General features: G+C 39.7%; 1 protein-coding gene and 1 long non-coding RNA gene across 2 annotated transcripts; both read left to right on the top strand.

Moving 5' to 3' along the window:
* The first annotated feature begins 6,205 nt into the window (after positions 1-6,205).
* Positions 6,206-9,264, top strand: LOC120433694. The gene is made up of 4 exons (XR_005608703.1): positions 6,206-6,558; positions 8,869-8,927; positions 9,013-9,096; positions 9,191-9,264. It is a non-coding gene; the product is annotated as an uncharacterized LOC120433694 (long non-coding RNA).
* A 1,693-nt stretch (positions 9,265-10,957) lies between these two features.
* epsti1 (epithelial stromal interaction 1) lies at positions 10,958-21,514 on the top strand. The gene is made up of 3 exons (XM_039599803.1): positions 10,958-11,058; positions 18,008-18,162; positions 20,837-21,514. The coding sequence occupies exons 1-3, from the start codon at positions 10,958-10,960 to the stop codon at positions 20,980-20,982; spliced, it is 402 nt and encodes a 133-aa protein (XP_039455737.1). The 3' UTR covers positions 20,983-21,514.
* The last annotated feature ends 314 nt before the right edge of the window (positions 21,515-21,828 follow it).

Genomic DNA, 21,828 nt, shown 5'->3' with positions numbered 1-21,828 from the left:
CAGCGAGCTCTCCCCACAATCATCACACTATTGCATAAGATGCCCCTCCAACCCACAACCAAGACACTTCATATCCTCAGATGCAACATGAATATTGTAACCATTAGCTAGCCAAACAACAAAGAACCATTTACTGTCATTAGGGTTCCACACCTGCTAAATCAACTTTAACCTCTAGTTGTACTTTCCTGTTTAGAGGCAAAGTCACCCTCTACAATGTAGGCAACAGAAAAAAAAAGAGATATATTTTTGTTTTACTTTTTTTTCTTCAGATTCAAGATGAGTATAATTCGAATTTTTATTTAAAAAGTTAGACTAAAGTTTGTATTCCTATGTATATTATTTTATGATTATGTAAATATAGCACAAGATTCAGTTAGCTTAGCACAAAAATACAAACATCTTGCAGAGAACTCTTTATTTTTTTTACTCTGAGTACATTTCAGACCCTGTACTAATTACTTTTACTTGAGTAAAGAAGTTAAATCAGTACTTCCACTTTTACCGGATTTTTTTTTTTTTTTTTTGCCTGTCCTGCCCTGTTCAGCACTGTAGCAATCAGAATTATTGTCTGAATGCCAAGAAAAATGCCCAAAGATTTACTTTCCTAGCGGAGCTTTTGCTGTACTGGTACACTTAATTGTCATAGTTTATTTGCTCTTTATTATTATTATTTTTATTTTAGAACTTATAACTTCATTTATTGTCATTGTACAGTTTTCACTGATTCTGATTGTAAGTTGATTGTAATTCTGATTGGAAGTTATTACAATCAGAAAGGACAGGACTCGGGAACAGGAAAGAGAAAATAAGAAGGAAAGAGAAGTTGGGAAGAAACAGATGGAGAAGGAAAGAAAATAGAGGATAAGAGGAATAGAAAGAAAAGTCACTGAAAATCTGCTTCCCCACCTGCTGAGAAAAGTAACAAGTAAAAAGAAAACAGCATATTAGGAAAATACAGCAACTCCTGGCTGTAGCTCAGGAGGTAGAGCAGGTCACCTACTGATCGGAAGGCTGCTGTTTCGATCTCTGGCTCCTCCAGTCTGCATGCCAAGTATCCTTTGGCAAGATACTAACCCCAAGTTGCTCTCTGATGCATCCATCGGAGTGTGAATGTGTGTGAATGTTGTTAGAAAAGCACTCAGTTTAGAGTCAGTGCTTGGGAGCCCGTTCTCCCAACGGAGAGAACGGACACATGATTGGGTAAATGTGGCATGTTGTATACGCTGTTGTAGCGCTTTAAGTACTCCAGGAGAGTAGAAAAGCGCTTTATAAAATTAGTCCATTTACCATTACATAGGTAACAGTAAATAATAAATACTGAATCTTACTGAACAGCACACAAGACCGACAACGCATGATAGGTTTAGAGGCAGCAGCCAACCAAGATAGTGTGTGTCTGTGTGTACCTGTGTGTGTGAGAGGACTAGTATTCATGAGGTTTCTCCATGTAAGTGTCTAATAGTAGATCTGGGGAGCCATAGCCCTGCCCCCAGGACATGAAGAAAGCATGGAGGAAATCCAGGCCCCGGATATGTAGAGGCCCCCAGCCCGGACACTGAGAACCACCAATGCACCGACGGCTGAGGGCAACAGCCACTGGCAGGCAGTGTGGTGAGGGGAGATAGGCCCCACAACTAGGGGGGCCTGAGATGTTTCCAGAGAGGTGGAGTATAAGACCTGTCCTGACACATAGACATAGACAAACAGGCACACACACAGACACAAGCATGCATTCCCACCATCATGCATATATTATAGTAGCTCATTAACTACTGGCATATTAGCTAATCAGCCTACAAGAATGACTGTTGACCTACAAATGGAGAAGGGTCTGGCTGCAGCCACTGGGAGCGCCATAGTGCAACCTCCACAGTAACCGTGTTGCGAAATCAGTTTTACCCCGGTTCTTTATTCGTCGAGGATCCAGAAACGCACCGAACTCAGTAGTTATTTTTACAAAATCTTTATTCATCTTTATTCATCTTCATTTAAGCATGCACTTCTAGAAGGAAGACGAGGCCGGTGTCCTCTGAAACAATCTTCACCCCTTTGTTAGTTCCAGGCAGCTTTATAGAGGCGACCCCATCATAAATCCCCCATGGTGTGCTGGAAACTCCGTATGTCTGTGTGTGTATGCACGAGCACGTGAGTGCCTGTGTGTGCTGCATACCGCGTGTCTATGTGAGTGCACGTGAGTGAGTGTCCATGTGGATGTGTGAGTGTAACAGTTAAAACACTGTGGATGTGTCTCTTCCTAGGGGCCATAAAACCATCTCCTTCCAGACCACAGTTATCAAGTTATATGTTGAGACCCCCACACAGGTATCCTCTGGGAATTTCCACTCAGCATTAACTCCTCTTTGTCTTACTTTCACAGTTCAACTGGGGAGGGTCTCCTAAGATCTACTCTAAGTTCATGACACAGTCAGGCCTTTATTTATATCCAGGGCAGTGTCAGTGTCTCTACCATAATTCTCATTCTATCTTAACACATTTCTAAACTCTAAAACAAACTACACATTCCTACATGTCTAAACTCTAAAATAAGCTAAACATTTCTACACGGAAACACGTGACCTCCACAGTAGCCGGAAACACGTGACCTCCACAGTAGCCAGAGACATTTTTTTCCAAGAGCACCTGGCTGCAGCCACTGGGGAGCGCCATATTGCGACCGCCACACTAACCGGAAACACGTGACCTCAACACTAACCGGAAACACGTGACTTTGACAGCGAAAACTAAATTGTATTTTTGTTACTATTGATGCTGATGAAATAAACATGGTTCTAAGTGTTTTTTAACACTCTGGGTTTGTTAAAAAAAAAAAATCACCATCCCTTCAGCTTGTTTGTGGCCAAAAGTGTCCATGTGTTATGTTTTTTTGTTTTTGTTTTTTTGCTACTTTTTCACATAAAGTTTTTTTCATAAATATAAAATAGTCATTACTTTTTACATTTTTAATCCTTCAAACACCTTTTTCTAGTACAATGCACTTGTTTGAAGACAACTTCAAAACTCACCATTTCATATATCAGCAGTGCTACTGGAAATTATTGTACAGTGGTCCCTCGCTATAACGCGGTTCACCTATGGCGGACTCGCTGTTTCGCTGATTTATTTATTTTTTTAACAGCACATTGTGCGGTCATTGAAGGATTTCAAACCAAAGGCATAAATAATATGAACAAAAAAAGGGCAATCATGATCATTAAATAGGGAGGTTTCCTTTTAACATAGATTAAACTTATTAAATAATACAACAAGTTTATTATCTTTATTGTTATTCACAAGTTTCAGCGGCTTAGCCCAGAGTTTAAAGTCATTCAGCCATCTGTTTATACAGTGGCTTGCAAAAGTATTCGGCCCCCTTGAACTTTTCCACATTTTGTCACATTACAGCCACAAACATGAATCAATTTTATTGGAATTCCACGTGAAAGACCAATACAAAGTGGTGTACACGTGAGAAGTGGAACAAAAATCATACATGATTCCAAACATTTTTACAAATAAATAACTGAAAAGTGGGGGTGCGTAATTATTCAGCCCCTGAGTCAATACTTTGTAGAACCACCTTTTGCTGCAATTACAGCTGCCAGTCTTTTAGGGTATGTCTCTACCAGCTTTGCACATCTAGAGACTGAAATTCTTGTCCATTCTTCTTTGCAAAGCAGCTCCAGTAAGATAAACCCTTTTCAAGCTTATTCTCTTGCCGGTCGTGCGATCACACATTGCAGCCGACCACACAGCAAATACGAACCATGGCTGTTGTGTGTGCCTTTGCTCCCTTTTCACTTGCGCTAGACCCCCAAAATGGCGGATCGGGCCAAAATCCTTTCCACGCACCACCCCCGTGACATCACGCTCCAAAGCCCTAGTAGGGCTTCTTAATGCTCTCTGGTCGCTATGGTAACGCGTAAATTGTTCTTTCAAAATAAGACACACTACAAACCGGGAAAAGATCCAGGGAAACCGACTTAACGATAAAAACCCTGAAAACCATACATTTCAGACCTCAACTCTCGTGGCCCGGTACCAAACGACTCACTGGCCTAGGAGTTGGGGATCGCTGCTGTACAGGAGACACGGCACTAGATTGATTGACAATGGTCTAAAGCAGGGGTCTCAAACTCAAATGAGCCGCGGGCCACTTCTGGCACCGTCATCTCATTGGAGGGCCACTTTAGTGTCCAAGTAGTACAAAAAAACAAACACGAAAACATCCTCTAATATTTCCTAAAATGTAGTGTTTTGTTTGTTTTATTTAATTCCAAATATTGTGTAACAAGACAAAATTGCAAACATGAATGCATTTTTTTTCTCACTCTTAACTATCTGAAGCCTTTCCGCTTCAGTTTCATTTGTCATATGCAAGTTAGCACAGGGTCAACATTGCAATGAAATGTATTTAATGAGCAACAGACAGTCACTCAGCAGTATAGTACAGTAGTTTCATTGAACTACCAAATAAACAGCTCTTTCTGACCAGATACTTTCCAGCACTTTTGCTACAATTTTGTTTGTATTTAACAAAATAAAAATGCAGGCATAAGCGTACACATTAGTTTTCGACTGCAAGTGAAAATAGTTTTCTTTCCAAATAAATCTCTCACTGAACTAACACAGCCCTAACCATGTCTGCACTCTCTTGTTACCTCGGCCAGGTCCGCGGCTCAATGGTAAGGAGACCTCTGGCTAATACTTTGGGTTCCGTGTCGGGCTCGTAGCCGGGAACGAGCTTTACTGTCTGGGTCAATTTTGCTAGCGAGAGACAGAGAGAGGCGTTGAAAGGCTGCTCCAGCAGAACTTTATTGTTTTGGAGGAAAACACGAACACGGTGTACAGTCGAGTCTTATTAGCACTTACAACTGGGCTCGTCAGGCACTCTTTTTGGCTGCAGTGGTTATTTTTATATTTACATGCTTCCATCTCCCGTACGTTTCTGCTCGGTAGCACCTCGTACTTTTTGACTCTCCTTTTTCTCCCTCCCTCACGCTCAGACACACAGCGGGAGGGGCGGTCCCACACGTTCTCCCTGCAGCAAGGACTACACCGCCCATGAGGCTAGAGTCTTAAAGGGCCATGCCTGTAACACTGCCGTCATATTAAATCATTTTTCGTATAATAATTTAAAAAAATATTTCTTCACATCAATATGCGGGCCGCAAGTAGAGAGACGTGGGCGAAAATGGCGCTGGGCGCGAGTTTGAGACCCTGGTCTAAAGCAATCAGAACGCAGAACACAATGTGCTGTTAAAAAAAAAAAAATCAGCGAAACAGCGAGTCTGCGAAAGGTGAACCGCGTTATAGCGAGGGACCACTGTACAATAATTTCCAGTAGCACTGCTGATATATGAAATGGTGAGTTTTGAAGTTGTCTTCAAACAAGTGCATTGTACTAGAAAAAGGTGTTTGAAGGATTAAAAATGTAAAAAGTAATGACTATTTTATATTTATGAAAAAAACTTTATGTAGAAAAAGTAGCAAAAAAACTAAAACAAAAAAACATAACACATGGACACTTTTTGCCACAAACAAGCTGAAGGGATGGTGATTTTTTTTTAACAAACCCAGAGTGTTAAAAAACACTTAGAACCATGTTTATTTCTCATCAGCATCAATAGTAACAAAAATACAATTTAGTTTTCGCTGTCAAAGTCACGTGTTTCCGGTTAGTGTGGCGGTCGCAATATGGCGCTCCCCAGTGGCTGCAGCCAGGTGCTCTTGGGGAGGTACAAATGCGACTTCTGGTAGAGCAGCCACACTGATCATTTTATTACAGATGAACAAATTTAGCAAGTTTTTCAACTCTCATTAATGCTGCAGTGACCATTTGACTTTGGGACCTGCAGCGGAGTTTGGGCCCAGACATGGCTAATAACGTCAGAGTCAAAGACCGGATAGTGCTGGTCTACCAAGTGATAACCAGGTCACTAATAGGCAAGTTAATTAATACCGTTGCTACACTTTAAAAAACAAAACAGGTTAGCTGTACGAAAGCACCTATACTGAGAACAACCAATACATGTCATCGTCCCAGAATGCAACAAAGATTTAATGAATAACAAAAAAATTGTAGTTATTCTCAAGTATGTTTTTTAGGTAGTGGAGATAATTTGTAACATATTTAGAGTAACTTGTCATAATAGTCGGGGTTCCTTTTAAGAGGTCTTGAGAGGTCTTTTAAAATTCTCCTCTGCCATTTGTCCTCAGCAGATGGCGCTGTTGGTTAAAAAAAAATCCTCCCACTTCGCTGTTCCCTCACGTCGCCTGACTACACTTGGAAAAGAAAACTGAGCTTAGAATAGAAACATATTAACAGGTGCCTGCAGACTACCTAGCTTCAGGCAGACATCTTCTCCGAGGCTGTCGGTTTGCAGGTTACACGATGGATTACGACCAAAGATACAAAAGGAACCAGGTTAACCCCGAGGGAAACCAAAACACCAGACACCCGAGACAGAGCGCATCAGATGTGTGTGGACAGGATCAAACACTTCCAAATCCAAATGTTCACGGAAATCCACAAGTAGCAACTGGACAGCCACGGTAGTAAGTACAAAGTTTGTGTTGCTAAAACAAAGAACTGAAAACTGAAAAACAAAGCAAAACACACACACAGAGCTCCTGTTGTCATTTATAGAGCCACAGAGGAGGCTGAATAAACCAACCTCTTATGTGCAAATTTCTTCATTGCCTGACATTTATTCTATTTGTGTTTCATTTTATTTACTGGAGTAGATTTCTGTTTTCCTACAGAGCCGACTTTCACTTTCGTTTCACGGAATCGGAGAGTGAAACGTTGCCTTCAATGTTCGTGGTAAAGCACAGCTTCTATGTACGAAGAAAGTATGTTTTATAAGCAGTGACTATGTTGAGCAAAGTAAACAGGCGTTTTAACAAAGTGCAGTCTGTAAAGATGTCTTGATTTTACTCAAGCAAACAGAAATCACATGAACACGGTTTGTGATTTTGCTATGGGATTAGAAAGGAAACATGATTTTAAAACCATAGCAGTGCAATTTACCTTGTCCCTTCAAAGCAGCATCATATTAGTTTCATTACCTGTTGGATATTCTTAAACTGCTGGTGGTTTTGCTTTTGAGTGGCTTCTTGACCATACATAACATTTATCCTTTATAATTTTTTTTAATGTTTTTTTAAGACTTCAATGCAAAATCTCCTCAAATACAGAAATACAAACAAAACAAGGAAAAGAATGATGGAATGCAAAATGATATCTCTTACATAACTACTGGAAATTTTCACTTGAATCGTTTTCAGCTAAATATATGGAGTAAGTTTTTTTAGCTAATGCTGTGTAACCTAGCCTAACCAAACCTCAGACATGAATGAGAGACATAGAAATGAAGCCATGACAGCTCAGATGTTGCCCGGATTAACAAGGTGTTGAGGAACCAGGACACACTGATGAGAAGTGGGCTACTGGAACAAGAAGCCACAGCTGGGCAAGAGATGAAAATAGGGCGCTGTTGGAATGCTACTATGTAAATTAATCCCAGCAGAAGAGGTTACATGAATAGAATGAGGACCTATGGAATCCTCATTACCCAGCATCCAGATTGACGGCAAAACAACTAGTAGCTCAATGTTACAACATTGGGAAGAAGGAACTGCTCTCACGGCTAGAAATTGACGAGGTACACCACAGAAATAGAAGGCAGGAGAATAAACCAGCTGTTCTCCGCAGAACCATCCAAGGTGTACTCTCTTGTACAAGATCAAAAGGACCCTAAGAGCCTTCATCAGGAACTCTAGTGTTGTTCGCCACATCCCCATTAAGGCCAACTTCAAGCCCATAGCACAAGTCACCGTCAAGTCGCGGGATCTAAAAAGTAGATGCGCTGTCCCCACTGCTGTTCTGCATAGGCCTGAATTCCCTCAGTGAGATCATTGACAAGACTGGCTACAGATACTGTCAGCCACCTCCTCTACATGGATGACATCAAGCTGTATGCCAAGAGTGAACGAGATATCGATTCACAGATCCAAACCACCAGGACGACATCGGAATGTCAGATTTGAGAAGTGTGGTCAGATAGTAACATAGAGCGGGAAGGTAGTCTGACTGGAGGTGATCGAACTACCAGAAGGCAACATTGCAGACAGCTAGAAATACCTGGGAATCCCACAGGCAAATGGGAACCACGAAGAGTGGCTAGGAAGCTTCAACCACCAAGTACCTGCAGAGGGTCAGGCAAGTCCTGAAGGAGTCAGCTGAATGGTAAAAACAAGATCCGGGCTATCAACACCTACATTCTGCCTGTGATCAGGTACCCTGCTGGGATAATAAGGCTGGCCAAAGGAGCCACTGACATCAAGACCAGAAAGGTCCTGACCTTGCATGGAGAGTTTCACCCCAAGACCAGCACCCGAGGCTGTATGTTAAACGGAAGGAAGGAGGCCAGACTATATAAAGAAATAAATTCTATCACTGTGTTCTGCATAGTGCTCATTACACTGCAGTGTACATTATTAGTAGTATTAATAATAAAAATTTCTAGACCAGTGTAGCATTGCAAATTGTACCACACTGATGAGAAAAAGATACTCAAACTGTGCTTGGAAATACCTTATTGACAATATTTTACCTATACTATTTTTTAAAATTGACATTATTTTAATAAAGCTTAAATGAAGTGTATGAATAAACTTAAACTACTGACCAAGTTAAATGAATTTCTTAGTGGAGGTGAAACTGCAATGTTTTCTAAATACTTTTAAAATACCTCATTGTAAGTGAACAAAGGAAATATTCTACACCAGAAGCACTCAGTTTTTGCATTGTTCTTCTCCTGCCTTAATACCAACAGTCATACTGTGTCTCTGTCCTTGTTTCAGCTCAGATGGATACACCATTGTCCCACCAAATGAATCTAAGCGAAACAAGATGAAAACAAGTAACTATGACACCAATTTGATCTTCATTTATTTGACATTTCTCTCCAAATGAATGAAATGAGAGGTCTGTTGTTGTTGCTGCAGTTGCTCAAAAAAGAAGAAGAGGCTCTTAACAGATGGAAAGAAACACAGAGAGTCCCTCTGTACGTGTGAATCCAGAGAGGCTTGGTAATCTGTCCTTACCCTCTACTACCTTCACCACTTCTATATTTTTCTTCACATCCTCACTTACTGACATTTGGCATTTTTATCTTTTATCCAGGTGGTGATGTCACACTGGTTGAAGTCAGGCAAAAACAGCAAATAAATCATCAATCCATGAAACTGCAGAAGAAAGTACATGTCAAGTTATTCACTCTGGAAACCATCCATTTATTTTCTGTGGAGCTTTACATATATCTAAATATTACAGCAAATTATTTGCACATATCATTTTGTCTGCTGCCATAAATAAAAAAAAAGAAAATAAGCAGGCAGTGCATGAAAACATGTCATGTTTGAGATGCAGTAATGCATTCTACTTTAGCTCGCATCCTTTCCTGTCCATCCAAAAATAAAATATTTCAAATGCTCTTTCTAGATAAAAAGGCTGAGGATGACAAGAGGAGGAAACAGGAAGAGGAGGAGAAGTGGCAGAAGATGAAAGCAATACAGAGGAGAAGGTAAGCATAAGATCAAAACATCAAGCAGATTATTATCAGATTATTGTTGTAGTCTTTAGTTTACCATGTAAAGGTAACTGTTGCTGAATAATTGAATTAAATCAAGGGTATGTACTAAGGTCTTGTAGCAGACCATTTGTAATGCTTTAATGCTAAAAACAGAAGATCTGATGGATTTGATTAGAGTGAATACAAGGCTGAGGCCATTGTCTACAGTGGCACTGTATTTTGAGGTTAGCCTAAAACAACAGGTGCAAACAGGTAAAACACAACACAGCACATTGTAAACTAGAGCAGACAGAGACTTGTGTTCTTCTACCAAGGCTAATTCCATCCACATGTAAAAACTGAGTTCCTGGATCCAATAGTATCACCACCATAGAGTTAATCATTCTAAGTAAGGCCAAACCCCATTTTTGGTGAAATTCCCATGCAAATCCTACTTGCAGACATATAGCTAAATCAATCACATTTCCTCACCAGTGAGCATGACAAGTTACTTTTTATTACTGTTATGTTAGTGCTCAGAAGCTTATAAATCCACCCCATGGAACTCATTTTTCTTCCCTCAGTGAGGAGTAATATCATGCTTACCCTGCAGATGTCAGTAGAGACAAGCATCAACATGAGCTGTAGCGAGAGTTTCTCCCTCACACACTTGGCACAAAGCTATGAGAACTAACAGATTAATGGACTTTGGGGTTTTCAGCCCCCAAAGAAAAGCTCCTCACTCTGTTCTCAGACGTGTTCTACTCAATGTTTGGCCCTGCTGTCTTTCTAATAATGGTGATAGAGTAATGTGGAAGGCTGATTAATGGCAAAGACCAAGCCGGTATTCCACAAATCTTTGTCTGTTGTGCTATGACTTCTGTGACACCACAGGACAGAGAATCTGTAATCCAGCAAATAAATACATACATATAAAACAACATGCTGGGTCACACTACATTTCACCCCTGTCTCTGGACTCTCATCACCACCCTCTTTATCTTAAACAGCACACCATGTCCTATTTTACAATAAGACCATGGTACGAGAAAATAAAATCTGTGATGCCAGAAAAAGATAATTAAAATAGACAGTACTAGGAGGGATTTTCACCTCTTCGGAGTAAAATAAGCTTCCAGTTCTTCAACTTATACCTCTAACATTGTAAAATGAATCATCAATTAATCTTCACAAGATGGTACAGTGGATTTTACTGTTAAAATATCATAAACTTGTGTCATGTTGTTCGTGCCCAACAAGCATGACTAGCATGTGTATGCATGAATGTTGCAGTCCATATAGCATGCTCTAATGTAATGGCTCCGTTAGTCACTTTGGTTAATGTCACTTGCACATTTGGAGGAAAGCAGGTTTGTGGCATGACAATTGACTGTGATGTATTGCAGGCTGAGCGTCTACTGGAGAAGGAGCGGCAGGAGGATCAGAGGAGAAGGGAGGAGTTTGAGCAGGACCGCCTCAGGTTAGCCCTGGATCGGGTCGCTTGGGTTTCATTGCTGTTGCCTTCTGGTATTGTGTGGTTTTGTGTGCAGTGTTGTGTTCTGTCATGCTCTAACATGGATCTCTGTTAGTTATATTCAGCATCAGATGTCACAAGAGCAGGCGGAGTGCTGATATGTGTCTAATTTCCTATATGTGTCCCAGTAAAATATAACTTGACATTGAACATTCACCAAGGCAGCAGCTGATCTCAGTGGAATGAGCTGGTAGTTGCATAGATCCTATACAGAAGCCATACACAGAACCTAATTTTAGTGAGGTGAAACTAAGTCTATGCTTTCGTTCATCTTATAATTAGTAGTAGTATTATTGTTATTATTATGATTATTTATTTGATTTGATTTTAAAAGCAATTTTTGGTTATAAGTTGAATTCTTAAATCCTTCTTCACATTAAAGTGCAGGACCATAACTAAATCATCATTAATGCGGCTGTGGTCTTCCTTCAAATTATGTCAGCATGCTGTCAATTCAATAATAAAAGTACAACTACAGTACAGTACAGCCCACCAGGTGGCCCCAGCCCACATTTTGGGAATCACTGCTCTAACCCATTCACTATTAGGTTATATCAGTCAATGGTATTCTGCACTCTCAATGGTAGCAACTAAAATCACTTTGTCTGGAAGTTGACCCAAAGGTTTATCTTGGGTCCCACCCACTTCCTCCTGCCATTGGTTATTTCGCCCAAAGTTGCTTGAAGTTGCTGAATGTCATTCCCTTTCTATAGTCTCTGGTTGCCACAGCGCTGGAAACATTTGCAGTGTTGATGCAACTTAAGCATTGAGCTGGAGAAAACAACAGCCCTGTCAAATTCCACAAATTATAGTAGTACTTGTGGAGGGTATAATAGAGAGAGTGAAGAAAGTGTCAAAATCTTTTTCAGTGTCTCCCAGCACACAAGCACAGACAGAGCATGCTTCTCATAACTACTAAATAAATATAAGCCAGTGGAAACCTTTGGCTTCATACAGGATTTAAACCCTAAAATTGCAGGTGAAAGTTCTGTGCCACCATAGTTTTAATGTAGTGTGATTTTTCTTTTCTAAAGGACTTTTCCTCTCAGACATCTTGAATTACAACATGCTGTAAGGTTTGCTCCACATGCTTCCTAGCCTGACTTTAATATATATTTCCCTTTCAAAATATGTCTTACAAATTAAAGCCGAGAAAAACAGAAACATTTTTCTATACTCTCTGTGATGGACCGAGTTGAAAAAACAGGAGGAGTCCCAGGAATTATTAGAAAAATATGGTTTTCATTTATTTAACCCCAAAAATTATATTTACAAAAGTAATAAATGTTGAGCTCATAAAAGAGGTCAAAGAAACAAAACTGAACTCAGGCAAGGACTGCAAACTCAACAAACCAAATGACTGCCCAAACAAACATAATTAACCTAAACATGAAATGACACACAGGGGTATATATAATGGCTGATCAGACCATTGTGACACATGAGGGGTAACAAACAAACACAATTATAAATCACAACATAATGCAGTACAATCTAGTTTGTTAATAAACTAAACACTAAAGAAGAAAATCAAAACCATTAAACCCTAAACTCAAATATTTAATTAAATAGAAATACTTTGTTTTTAAATTAAAGAAAACACACATTCTCTCCTTCAGTAGGAAGTGGTGGTGTGGTCCAATTATCCCTCTTTGCATTTAATGGTTTCAAACCCCAGCTACCATCTTTTGTCCAGCAACTCCCAGGGATGATGGCAGGTAAGAAATAAAAAGACAAAGGTTAGTCAAAAATCAAAGTAATGAAGTGGTATGAATACATAAGTAAACTAAATGTGCGCGCTTACAAATAGAACAAATGTATCCAAACCAAAAAGTTATTGGGAACTAAAGTGTGTTACTACATTCAAATGAAGAAATGAAAATACAAGAGTTACTGACTTCAGAGTGTGGCCACGGGTTTGGCCATCACACTCTCCAAAAAAAGTCATGAGATTTTATTGAATATAGACAGAGTAATGATTCAGAGCATCTACTGTAACTACAGACCCTTCATTCCTTTTTGTCTGACCACTTTAAATCCATTACCCCAACAGCCACGATGTTACTGGAATATGATCCCTGGATGACTCCCAAGGTAATTGCTTGTCAAGTGGCATCCCTGGTTTCCTTACAAGGTAAACAAAAACAGGAGACAGCAGACCAGTGTACAGAACTGAAGAAACAATGATGATATTTAGAAATGGGGCTAATGGAGACAGAGTAGCAGAGCAGATGCTCTGTGCACAGTCGGGACAGTGTCACACGGGACAAACAAACGTGGTCAGCCTTTGTCAGACTGTCAGCTTTCCAGGTCTGTGGAGTGTCTGCTGATTAAAATAATACTTAAGGCCTTATTATTTCTCTATGTGTGTGTGTGTGTTTGTGTGTGTGTGAGAGACCATGTACACGACAGAGGAAATAAAGTGTTTATCTATTGCAGAACACAGGAGAGGTTTCTTCAGAATTTCGAGAGAAAGCTTCATCAGCGTCCACCACTGCTATATGCACGTCATCCAGGGTAAAATGGTGTCCAAATCATATATGTTTTGCTAACTCTGTGCAGCAGTGGGTCTATGCATGCATGTGCTCTATGCATCCTAGGAGTCAGTGCTAACTCTCATATGTGTGGCGTCAGAGAATCTGTGTGGTATTTCACACAAGTAGATCTGCATTTGTAGACTGTTTTCTGAGTAAATACCCTTATGTGCAGAGTTTTCATCGTCTGAGGCCACACGGATATTAAACTGTATCCCATGTAGGTCGGGAGTTTACATTTATCTACTGGTCATACATGGAGCACACACCAGTACAGTAAGATCACAGATGAGTAAAAGGAACAAAAATACACCGATAAATATGCCAGTGTTTTTGGGGAGTTTCCTATTATTTTTTTGTTTTGTTTGGGGTTTTTTTATTCTTGTTACTTGTCAGTATTGTCTTTCTACCTCTTTCAGCCTCTGTTGTTTTTTAATGTCTGCTTCCTTTTGTCTTTTCTCAGCCTCTCTTCCTCTCTGAATGTTGGTTTTCTTGGAAGGAAGCGGTGGAAGGCTAGGAAAGTTCAAGGGACTTCCCAGAGTTCACACTGAGCAGAGACAGAGACACAACATGACATGACTGCAAGGTTTTCTGCAGAAGACAGAACAGGGTTGTATAACGTGTGCTGGAAGAAGTATGTAGAGGAAAAACAAAAACCTGTTCCTCCCTAACGGATCACTTGTCTTGTCAGTCTAATAATGTGAATGGAAAACAATTTCCTTCCTTTCCAGATTACCAACAAGAAATGCTCAGAGACCGCAAACCTCTGCCAAGGCAGCTAGACATGAATAACTAGTTAGCTAGTCATTACCTTCTTGGTGGAAGTAATGACCGCCAGTAGAAAAGGAAAAAAAGAGATAAATAAGTCAAAATGTTGACTTGAGATTCTGACAAAAGTCCGACTTGAGACATAAATCATTAGATAATCACTTAAATGGGGTGTGTAAAAATGGCAGATTAAAAAGACATATTTATTTGAAACACTGACTCCCCAAGTTGGTATTAGAAGATACAAAATTCAAAACTGAGGTTTAAAAAGCTCAATTCTGAAATAAAAGTAAATAAATGGTATAAAAAGTAGTACATTTTCACTTTTTGTGTAAATTCTGAGTCACTAAGAGAATAATTATACCAAAAATACAAGTGTCCAAAAATTTATAAAAATACTAAGACTGATGTAGTAGCTAAAAAAATTACACAATAATAATTTCAGGTCAGACACTCTGAGCAGGTCACATGTGTGCCACAGGGCTACTTAATTCAATACAAGATAGAAAAATAAAATTACCTTTAGACCACATAATTCTGAATGGTAATTATAAAATTATCCCATAATTATTCTACTTTGAAAATGTCCTCTTTTTTTTTTTGCGATTCCCTCTGGCGATCATTTACTCTGGCTATAAATAACTCTAAATACCATTTCTCTTAATCATTGCGGGGGCAATGGCTTAATGTCTTACAACAAATAGATGCTGTAAGCCTCTGAAAATTCAAGGCTATTTTTAGCTCAGAAAACCTGCTTTTATTGCAGAGTGTTGAAAGCTTCTGTCAGAAAGTAAAACATAGTGCTAATAACATGCGTGCTCTCCACCCAGCCTATCAGTGACGTTACACAGGAGAAGAAGCGTCGAAGGCGGTGATTGACAGCACCGTTAAAACTGCACACGCAGATCTCTCAATGAACAGAGAAATGTTTTCGTTGTGGGCTTCTCTCATTGTTTTACTTTCTCTCTGGCTCTTTTTGAATCTTGTAGAGCTGATGCAAATCTTTCACCAGGAAAATTAGTGGTGAGAGAGATTGGGAAAAGGAGACTGCAGGTCAGACTTTGGTGCAGAAAGACACAGAAAGCAGTTCTAGTGATAAAGGAGTCTCTATTTTAGGGTGGGATACACACACAGAAACAAACAGACAGGATACATAGATGATAAATAGATGATTTGGTGCTGTCTGTGACAGTAGGGTCACAGACAGTACCAAAGCGTCACCTCATCCTGGTGTTCTACTTTCTCATCTCACATAACCTTCTCCCATCATATCATGTCATCACCTCTTGTCTTCCCTGCTTTCTCCAATTTTTTCATCATGTCTCTTACATTTCTCTTCTTTAGTTGTCTGTTTTTACCACTAGTTTCTTTCCTTTCCCTGTCTCATGTCTCATTCCACATCCTTTCTCATCTTCTCTGCTCCTGTGCTCTTGCTATGCTTTTTTTCCCTTTCTTTTCTATTCTTTTCTTTTCCTGCCTTTCCTCTCCTCTCCTTCTGCTGATACTCCCAGGCTTCAGCTCTTTCAGATCGACGTCACAGATAAAGAGATGAAAGCTTCCAGCCGCAGAGCAGCAAAAGGCAAACTTCTTCATGTGGTTCTGACCAAGACCCTGGGAACTGTTGTTCTTTCAGCACTGGCTCCATAAGACAGATTGACCTCCCCTTCATATCCTCTATTTGTAGGCGGGTGCTTGTGTGTTTGAGTGGGAGATTTGATACTAAGCTTTGATGCAGCAGAGGGCTGACACAGGTGGGCTGTGCTTCTTCTTCCCCTCACTGACCCATTAACTCTCCTGGGAAGAAAAACAGAGTGAAAACGAGTGAGATGAGTGTGTTGAATTAATTTTATGTCAGTAATTAAGCAAACTCCAGTGTAAACTCCTCCAGTGGTATAGTGGCTGATGTATTTGCTTGGCAAGAAAAGGGTGCTGCTTTGATTCTAGCCAAAGACACAAATCCTTCTTTCAGGAAGGGCATCCGGTGTAAAACTCAATCTAAATCAAACTTACAACACCTTGATTCCTTTTTAGCCATTCTGTTGTAGATTTGCTGCTGTGCTGTGGGCTCATTGTCCTCTTGCATAACCCAATTTAAATTGTCCTCACATTTGAGTCTAAAATACTTGGGTATTCAGAGGAGTTCATGGTTGACCTGCTGCCCAGGTCCATGCGGCTACAAAATAAATAATGCTCAAATCATCACCCTCCACCACTGTGCTGGACAGTTTTATCAGGTGTGTGTGCTGATATGCTATGCTTAGTTTTCTCACAACATGGTACTGTGCATTATGGACAAACTCTCCACTTTTGTTTTGTCTGTCTTAAACACATTGTTCTGCAAATCTTGTGGGGCTTTTTTTTTTCAAAAGCAGCATTGCGAACCTAAGTATGGGCAGTAGCAATTCCTTTTTAAAGAAGGAATTGTTGTAGAATTGTCACTGACATTTTTCCTAATTGGCATTGTGTTAACACACAGTTGCTTGAGTGTAATTATTAAACAGAAAGCACTTAGATGTAGAAGAAAAGTCTGTATGTGAATAGGGGAATGAGATATGTTGTATAAACATGTCTCATATAAGAGCCAGTTATTTACTTCGGCTAACTATGATCAAATGCACCTAGCTGCAACTTATCCTCCTAATGCCTGCGGTAGCAGTAAGTGTGGACTTTCTCACACAATGCATTTTGGCTTAGTTATGACAATCTAAGGTTGTATTTACCTAATCTTAAAATCTGCTAATGGCCATACTAGCTTTATGATAATCTGTTACATTAACCATTAGGATTTAAACAGAGTGCAGTTTTTTGTTTTGTTTTTTTTACCACGACTTCTAGAGAAGGTCTTCCTTATTTCAGCAAGATAACAACAAACCACATTTTGTATGTATTCCAACTGCACAGATCCATTTAAAATGATTTATTACAGCAGAACAACATAGTGGGAGTTGAGAAATTATCCTCACCTCAAAGAGGCACCATGAGGACAGCAGGAGGTGATGTCAGTGGGAGAGGAATGTATTTTTCCAACTGTCAGACCTGTGACCTTTACAATAATACAGATTCTTCAGTCTTAGAGGGAGGAATATGACATTTCCTTTTTTTTTCCTTTTTTCTTGTCAGAGCACAGATGTGGAGAGTAAACAAACAAAGGAATCAAAAATCTGAGAGAAGTGCAGCTGGAACACAAGAGGTATGAAGACCCTTTATATCTTATATCTTATGTAAAGTTAACATAAAAGCACGCAATTTGGAAGAAACAGCGCTGAGCCACTTGATGAAAGACTCACTCAATATTAAAAATGTTAGAACTAAATACAAACTACCCATGCAAGAATGATCTCAGTAAGATTAATAGTGTGTTTTGTTCATTCCTTTTGGAACAAAACCAGTGTAGACTGGCTGGGTTGATGGATGTTAAGTGGCTGCGACTTCCACTATATTTTAGTGGGTACAGAAGTTTAAAAGCTGTCAAACACTTCCCGCTCACTGACATTTGGAGCCTGCAGGCATGTGAAGTTGTAAAATAGAACATTCTTGAAGCAAATGTGAAGCATTATGTGAAGCATTTTGTTAAGTTCACTATGCTTTGACAGGGTGAACGCAGCCTTTTGGACAAGCTTGAAGGTCAAGCCAGAGGGGCGAGAGAGAGCCAAAATTGAAAGTACTCAGGAGGCAGAAAGTCAAGCCTCGTTGTCACACCTGAAACCAGATCCAGAACAGAGCTGCTCCGGCTGGACAGAAGAAGCTGGTGAGTTGAGACTGGACATGTGAATAACGCTTAGTGTCCTGTTTCTCACGCCTTTTTTTTTTTTTTTTTTTTTTTTAAGTTTGGCTCAGCACTGGTTAACCAAACTTAAATCAGACATTTGAGAAGACTTGCCCACCTCATCCTTTTCAGTGGACTCTGACTGCCTGTTTAGTCTGTGTTAGGTGTAGGTGCTTTACATGCTTCAAAAATGTAGGTAGGAAACTATGTGTGGTACGTAGTGATACTGTAGCTCCAGGCATTCAAAACCTGCTGAAACTTGTGCTTCCAGTAAGGGGAGCCGTAAATGCCTGTGCGTCTCTATACTGTAAGTGTGAGTAACAAAGTATTTTTCACTTCTGCCCGGCAGTTAGCACGGATGATGCCAAATATCAAACACATTTAAATGTGTGACTTAGCAGACAGGGCACTGAGAGGATCAAAGCTTGACATACGTAAACTTCTACTGTTTGTTATTACGATTCTGGCAGTCTTGAGGTAAATTCTCTCACGGGTGCTGAAGCAAGGCTAGACTGACAGCCTCTAGGCCTGGAGCCGGATAGATGTGCCAAGGGCAATGCCGCCCTTATATAATTGCTCTGGATTGACACCTGACAGGATACAATGCAGATATGAATAACTGCTGTTCACAGCAAACAAAAGAAAACAGACTACCTATTGCACTTGAACATGTTCACCAAATGTGCTTTCTTTTTCAAATTATTGTGGTTAAAAAACATTTATTTTGTTATATTCCTAATATTTTTAACTATAATATATATAGAGAAATATATAATATTTTAACGCATTTATTCGTATTTATTAATAAATAATACTCTCTGCAAATAGAAAGTGTACATATAATCATTTAAGAGAGAGTTACAACAGTGGGTGTCTGCAGCCCACTGTGAAACACGGTCGAGGCTCTGTCATTGTTTGGGACTGCTTTTCAGCCAGTGGAGTTATGAACACAGAAAATCTCGTCAGATGGTCACACCCTTTCTTTATTATTTGTTAAAGAATGTTATCCCATACAGAGTAACTATGTGAGATCATAATTTACAAAAATGAACATAGTGCTGTAAATAAATGAAATAATTAAATGAGACATGGAGCTTTGAAACCATAAAGACATCAAGAAAATGTTTATTGACATAATAACTCGGGCAACACGGCAGTTTTTCTCAGATTTCTGTACAATCCGACTTCGTAGGGTTTCAGATCAGGAGACTATGTCCATGTTTTAGATAAAGTCTATGGACAACACTGAGCACACGTCCATTTTAATAGTGTCATCTTTATTCAAACCTTCTGTGCCACTTTTCACTCCCTTGAAAGTAGTTTGCCTAGCGGTCCACTGGAGGCACTCCCGAAACTCTCAGATTGACCTAATGCATGCCCTGTTGACCTCATATTCTGTTTTGAGTTAGACCACAGTGCAACGATGACAAAACTTGAACAAAGAAGCAGGAACTCCAGCAACACTTGAGAAGCGAAGAACAGCTTTAATAATTGACCAGCAGCGTTTCGACGTGGCCTTCATCCTGATGATGATGAAGGCCACAAACGCTGGTGGTCAATTAAAGCTGTTCTTCGTTTCTCAAGTGTTGCTGGAGTTCCTGCTTTTATTTCTTTCATCTTCTCCATGCACCTTGGAAGCAGGTGAAGTTGTGCCAGGATTTTTTGCTGTGAAAACTTGAACAAAGGACAAATAAGCTAAGATCTCTAGCTTAGGAAGAGCTGAAGATGTATTGGAATCTGGTATTCGTAGTAAACAGTGTCTTCTCCTACCACTCAGTTGCTTTTCATTCTTCGCTAATTGCTGTCTGAACCCTATCTGCCAACCCTAGCCCGATGATCATGTCTTTCCACTTTGTCGGAACCTGTTTGGGTGAAGGCCTCTTCTGTCTGTCCCTCACTATTTGCCAGCCCCACTCATCAAAGACCATCAACTGAAAAAAAAAAAACACCGCCTTTTTCTCGACTTCGCCAATGAATGGTTTGGCGAAAGTGTGCCTCTTCTTCACTCTTGTTTTTATTACCCAGTCCAATAATTTGTGGTGCAGACTGTTTTTACATGCAAATGATTAATTTAGGGAATGTCTGCAACCATTCATTGCTATGGGAATGGAAACCAGCCTCGTGTAAGCTCTTACAATGTCACCATCAATGAGATTTATTAAAGAGAAGATCATTATATAAATTTTTTAGTCATGAATCTGCTAGGTTTAACAATGATAATGCCCTATTATTACTGTGATAATGGGTGTCATCATACCCCAGCAGCATGATAATGAACGATGGGGGACTCGAGAGGAATAGTTGCTAAAGTGATCAGACAGGAGAGTCTCTATGCTGCCTGAAAGAAATGACTGTAAACATTAGAATCCCCCTTTCCTTTGTTTGACTATATTATTAACAAAATATCTAAGTAAATCAACATTTTGGGGATTGGCTCTAGAGCTTTTGGTAACCAATCATGTGTACAAATGTTCTGCAAAACAGATTGTGCTAGCTGAAAAAGAAAATATTAAAACATGGTATGATAAGGCCTCCAGCTGTACATGAGAAGGAGAGAAAGTATATTTCAGGACAATCAACAAGCCATCTTTCCACAGGGGTCTCAAGAGAACAACAAATTATACTTTATGTGTATTCTTTCCTGTGTGTTTTCCAGACCCACGGGCTGCGTATGACCAGGCCCTGATGAAGCTCATCAAGAGCTTTCCAAACTGTGACAGAGACTTCCTAGAGGACATCCTTACCCAGTGTAACAGGGATTACGAGGAGGCGTCCACACTACTTATCAGCACACTGAGTTGAACTTCATGTATTATAAATTCTTTCCCCCATAAACACAACAATTTACAACAGTTCCTACAGGCATCTAGAGGGGAAAGAGTTAATGAAGGAGCTGTTTGTCCTTAATTTTCTGTTTGAAACTTTAGGCCATGGGCCAAATAAGCATATTTACTCAGGGTGAAGATGGTAGAGAATTGGCAAAGACAAAGTTTATCTACTTTGATGGTGGATCAGTATACAAAGCAGTAGGGACTACAATGCATTAGACTCCTCTGAAAACATACCTACATAATATGTGCTCTATGGGATCTGTTTTTGATTATGCTATTAATCACTGAGTGTTTGGTGTTGTGTATCTGTCTGCATTCAGTAGTGAGTCATGTTGTGGTTTTGTCTTGACATCGAGTAGAATTGATGCTCGTTTTTACCAGTTTGGTTAAAGGTCTTCGTAATGACTCAAAATCTTCAGCTCATATTTGGAGCTCTTGATTAAATCAGTGTGTGCAAATGGAAGAAAGCACTAGCAACATGCATGATGCTTTTGTTCTGTTTTATAATCAAAGTTGTGTGCGATGTATCTATAGTAGGAAAATAATATCTAAGTATGTCATTTTTGACTTTAGAAAATTGTTCTACCACATTGTGCCAATCGGGACAGAAACCTACAAAATGACATTTTTCCAAAGAAGTCCAATTATCCTTTTTGAAGCCGAGGTGTTTTTGTAGAAAGCCTTTGTTATTAGTTTCAGTTCAAAGTCAAAGTTGTTTTAAGGGGCTGCAGGGAAACACTGTTTGGTTGAATGTTCATCAATGTTTACATTCATGTGTTGTAGCCATTTCATCCCTTTGGTTCTCATCAGTGTGTTA

This window comes from Oreochromis aureus, linkage group 16 (assembly GCF_013358895.1).
Source record: "Oreochromis aureus strain Israel breed Guangdong linkage group 16, ZZ_aureus, whole genome shotgun sequence".
Classification (NCBI taxonomy): domain Eukaryota; kingdom Metazoa; phylum Chordata; class Actinopteri; order Cichliformes; family Cichlidae; genus Oreochromis; species Oreochromis aureus.
This window is presented reverse-complemented; position numbering and strand designations above follow the sequence as displayed.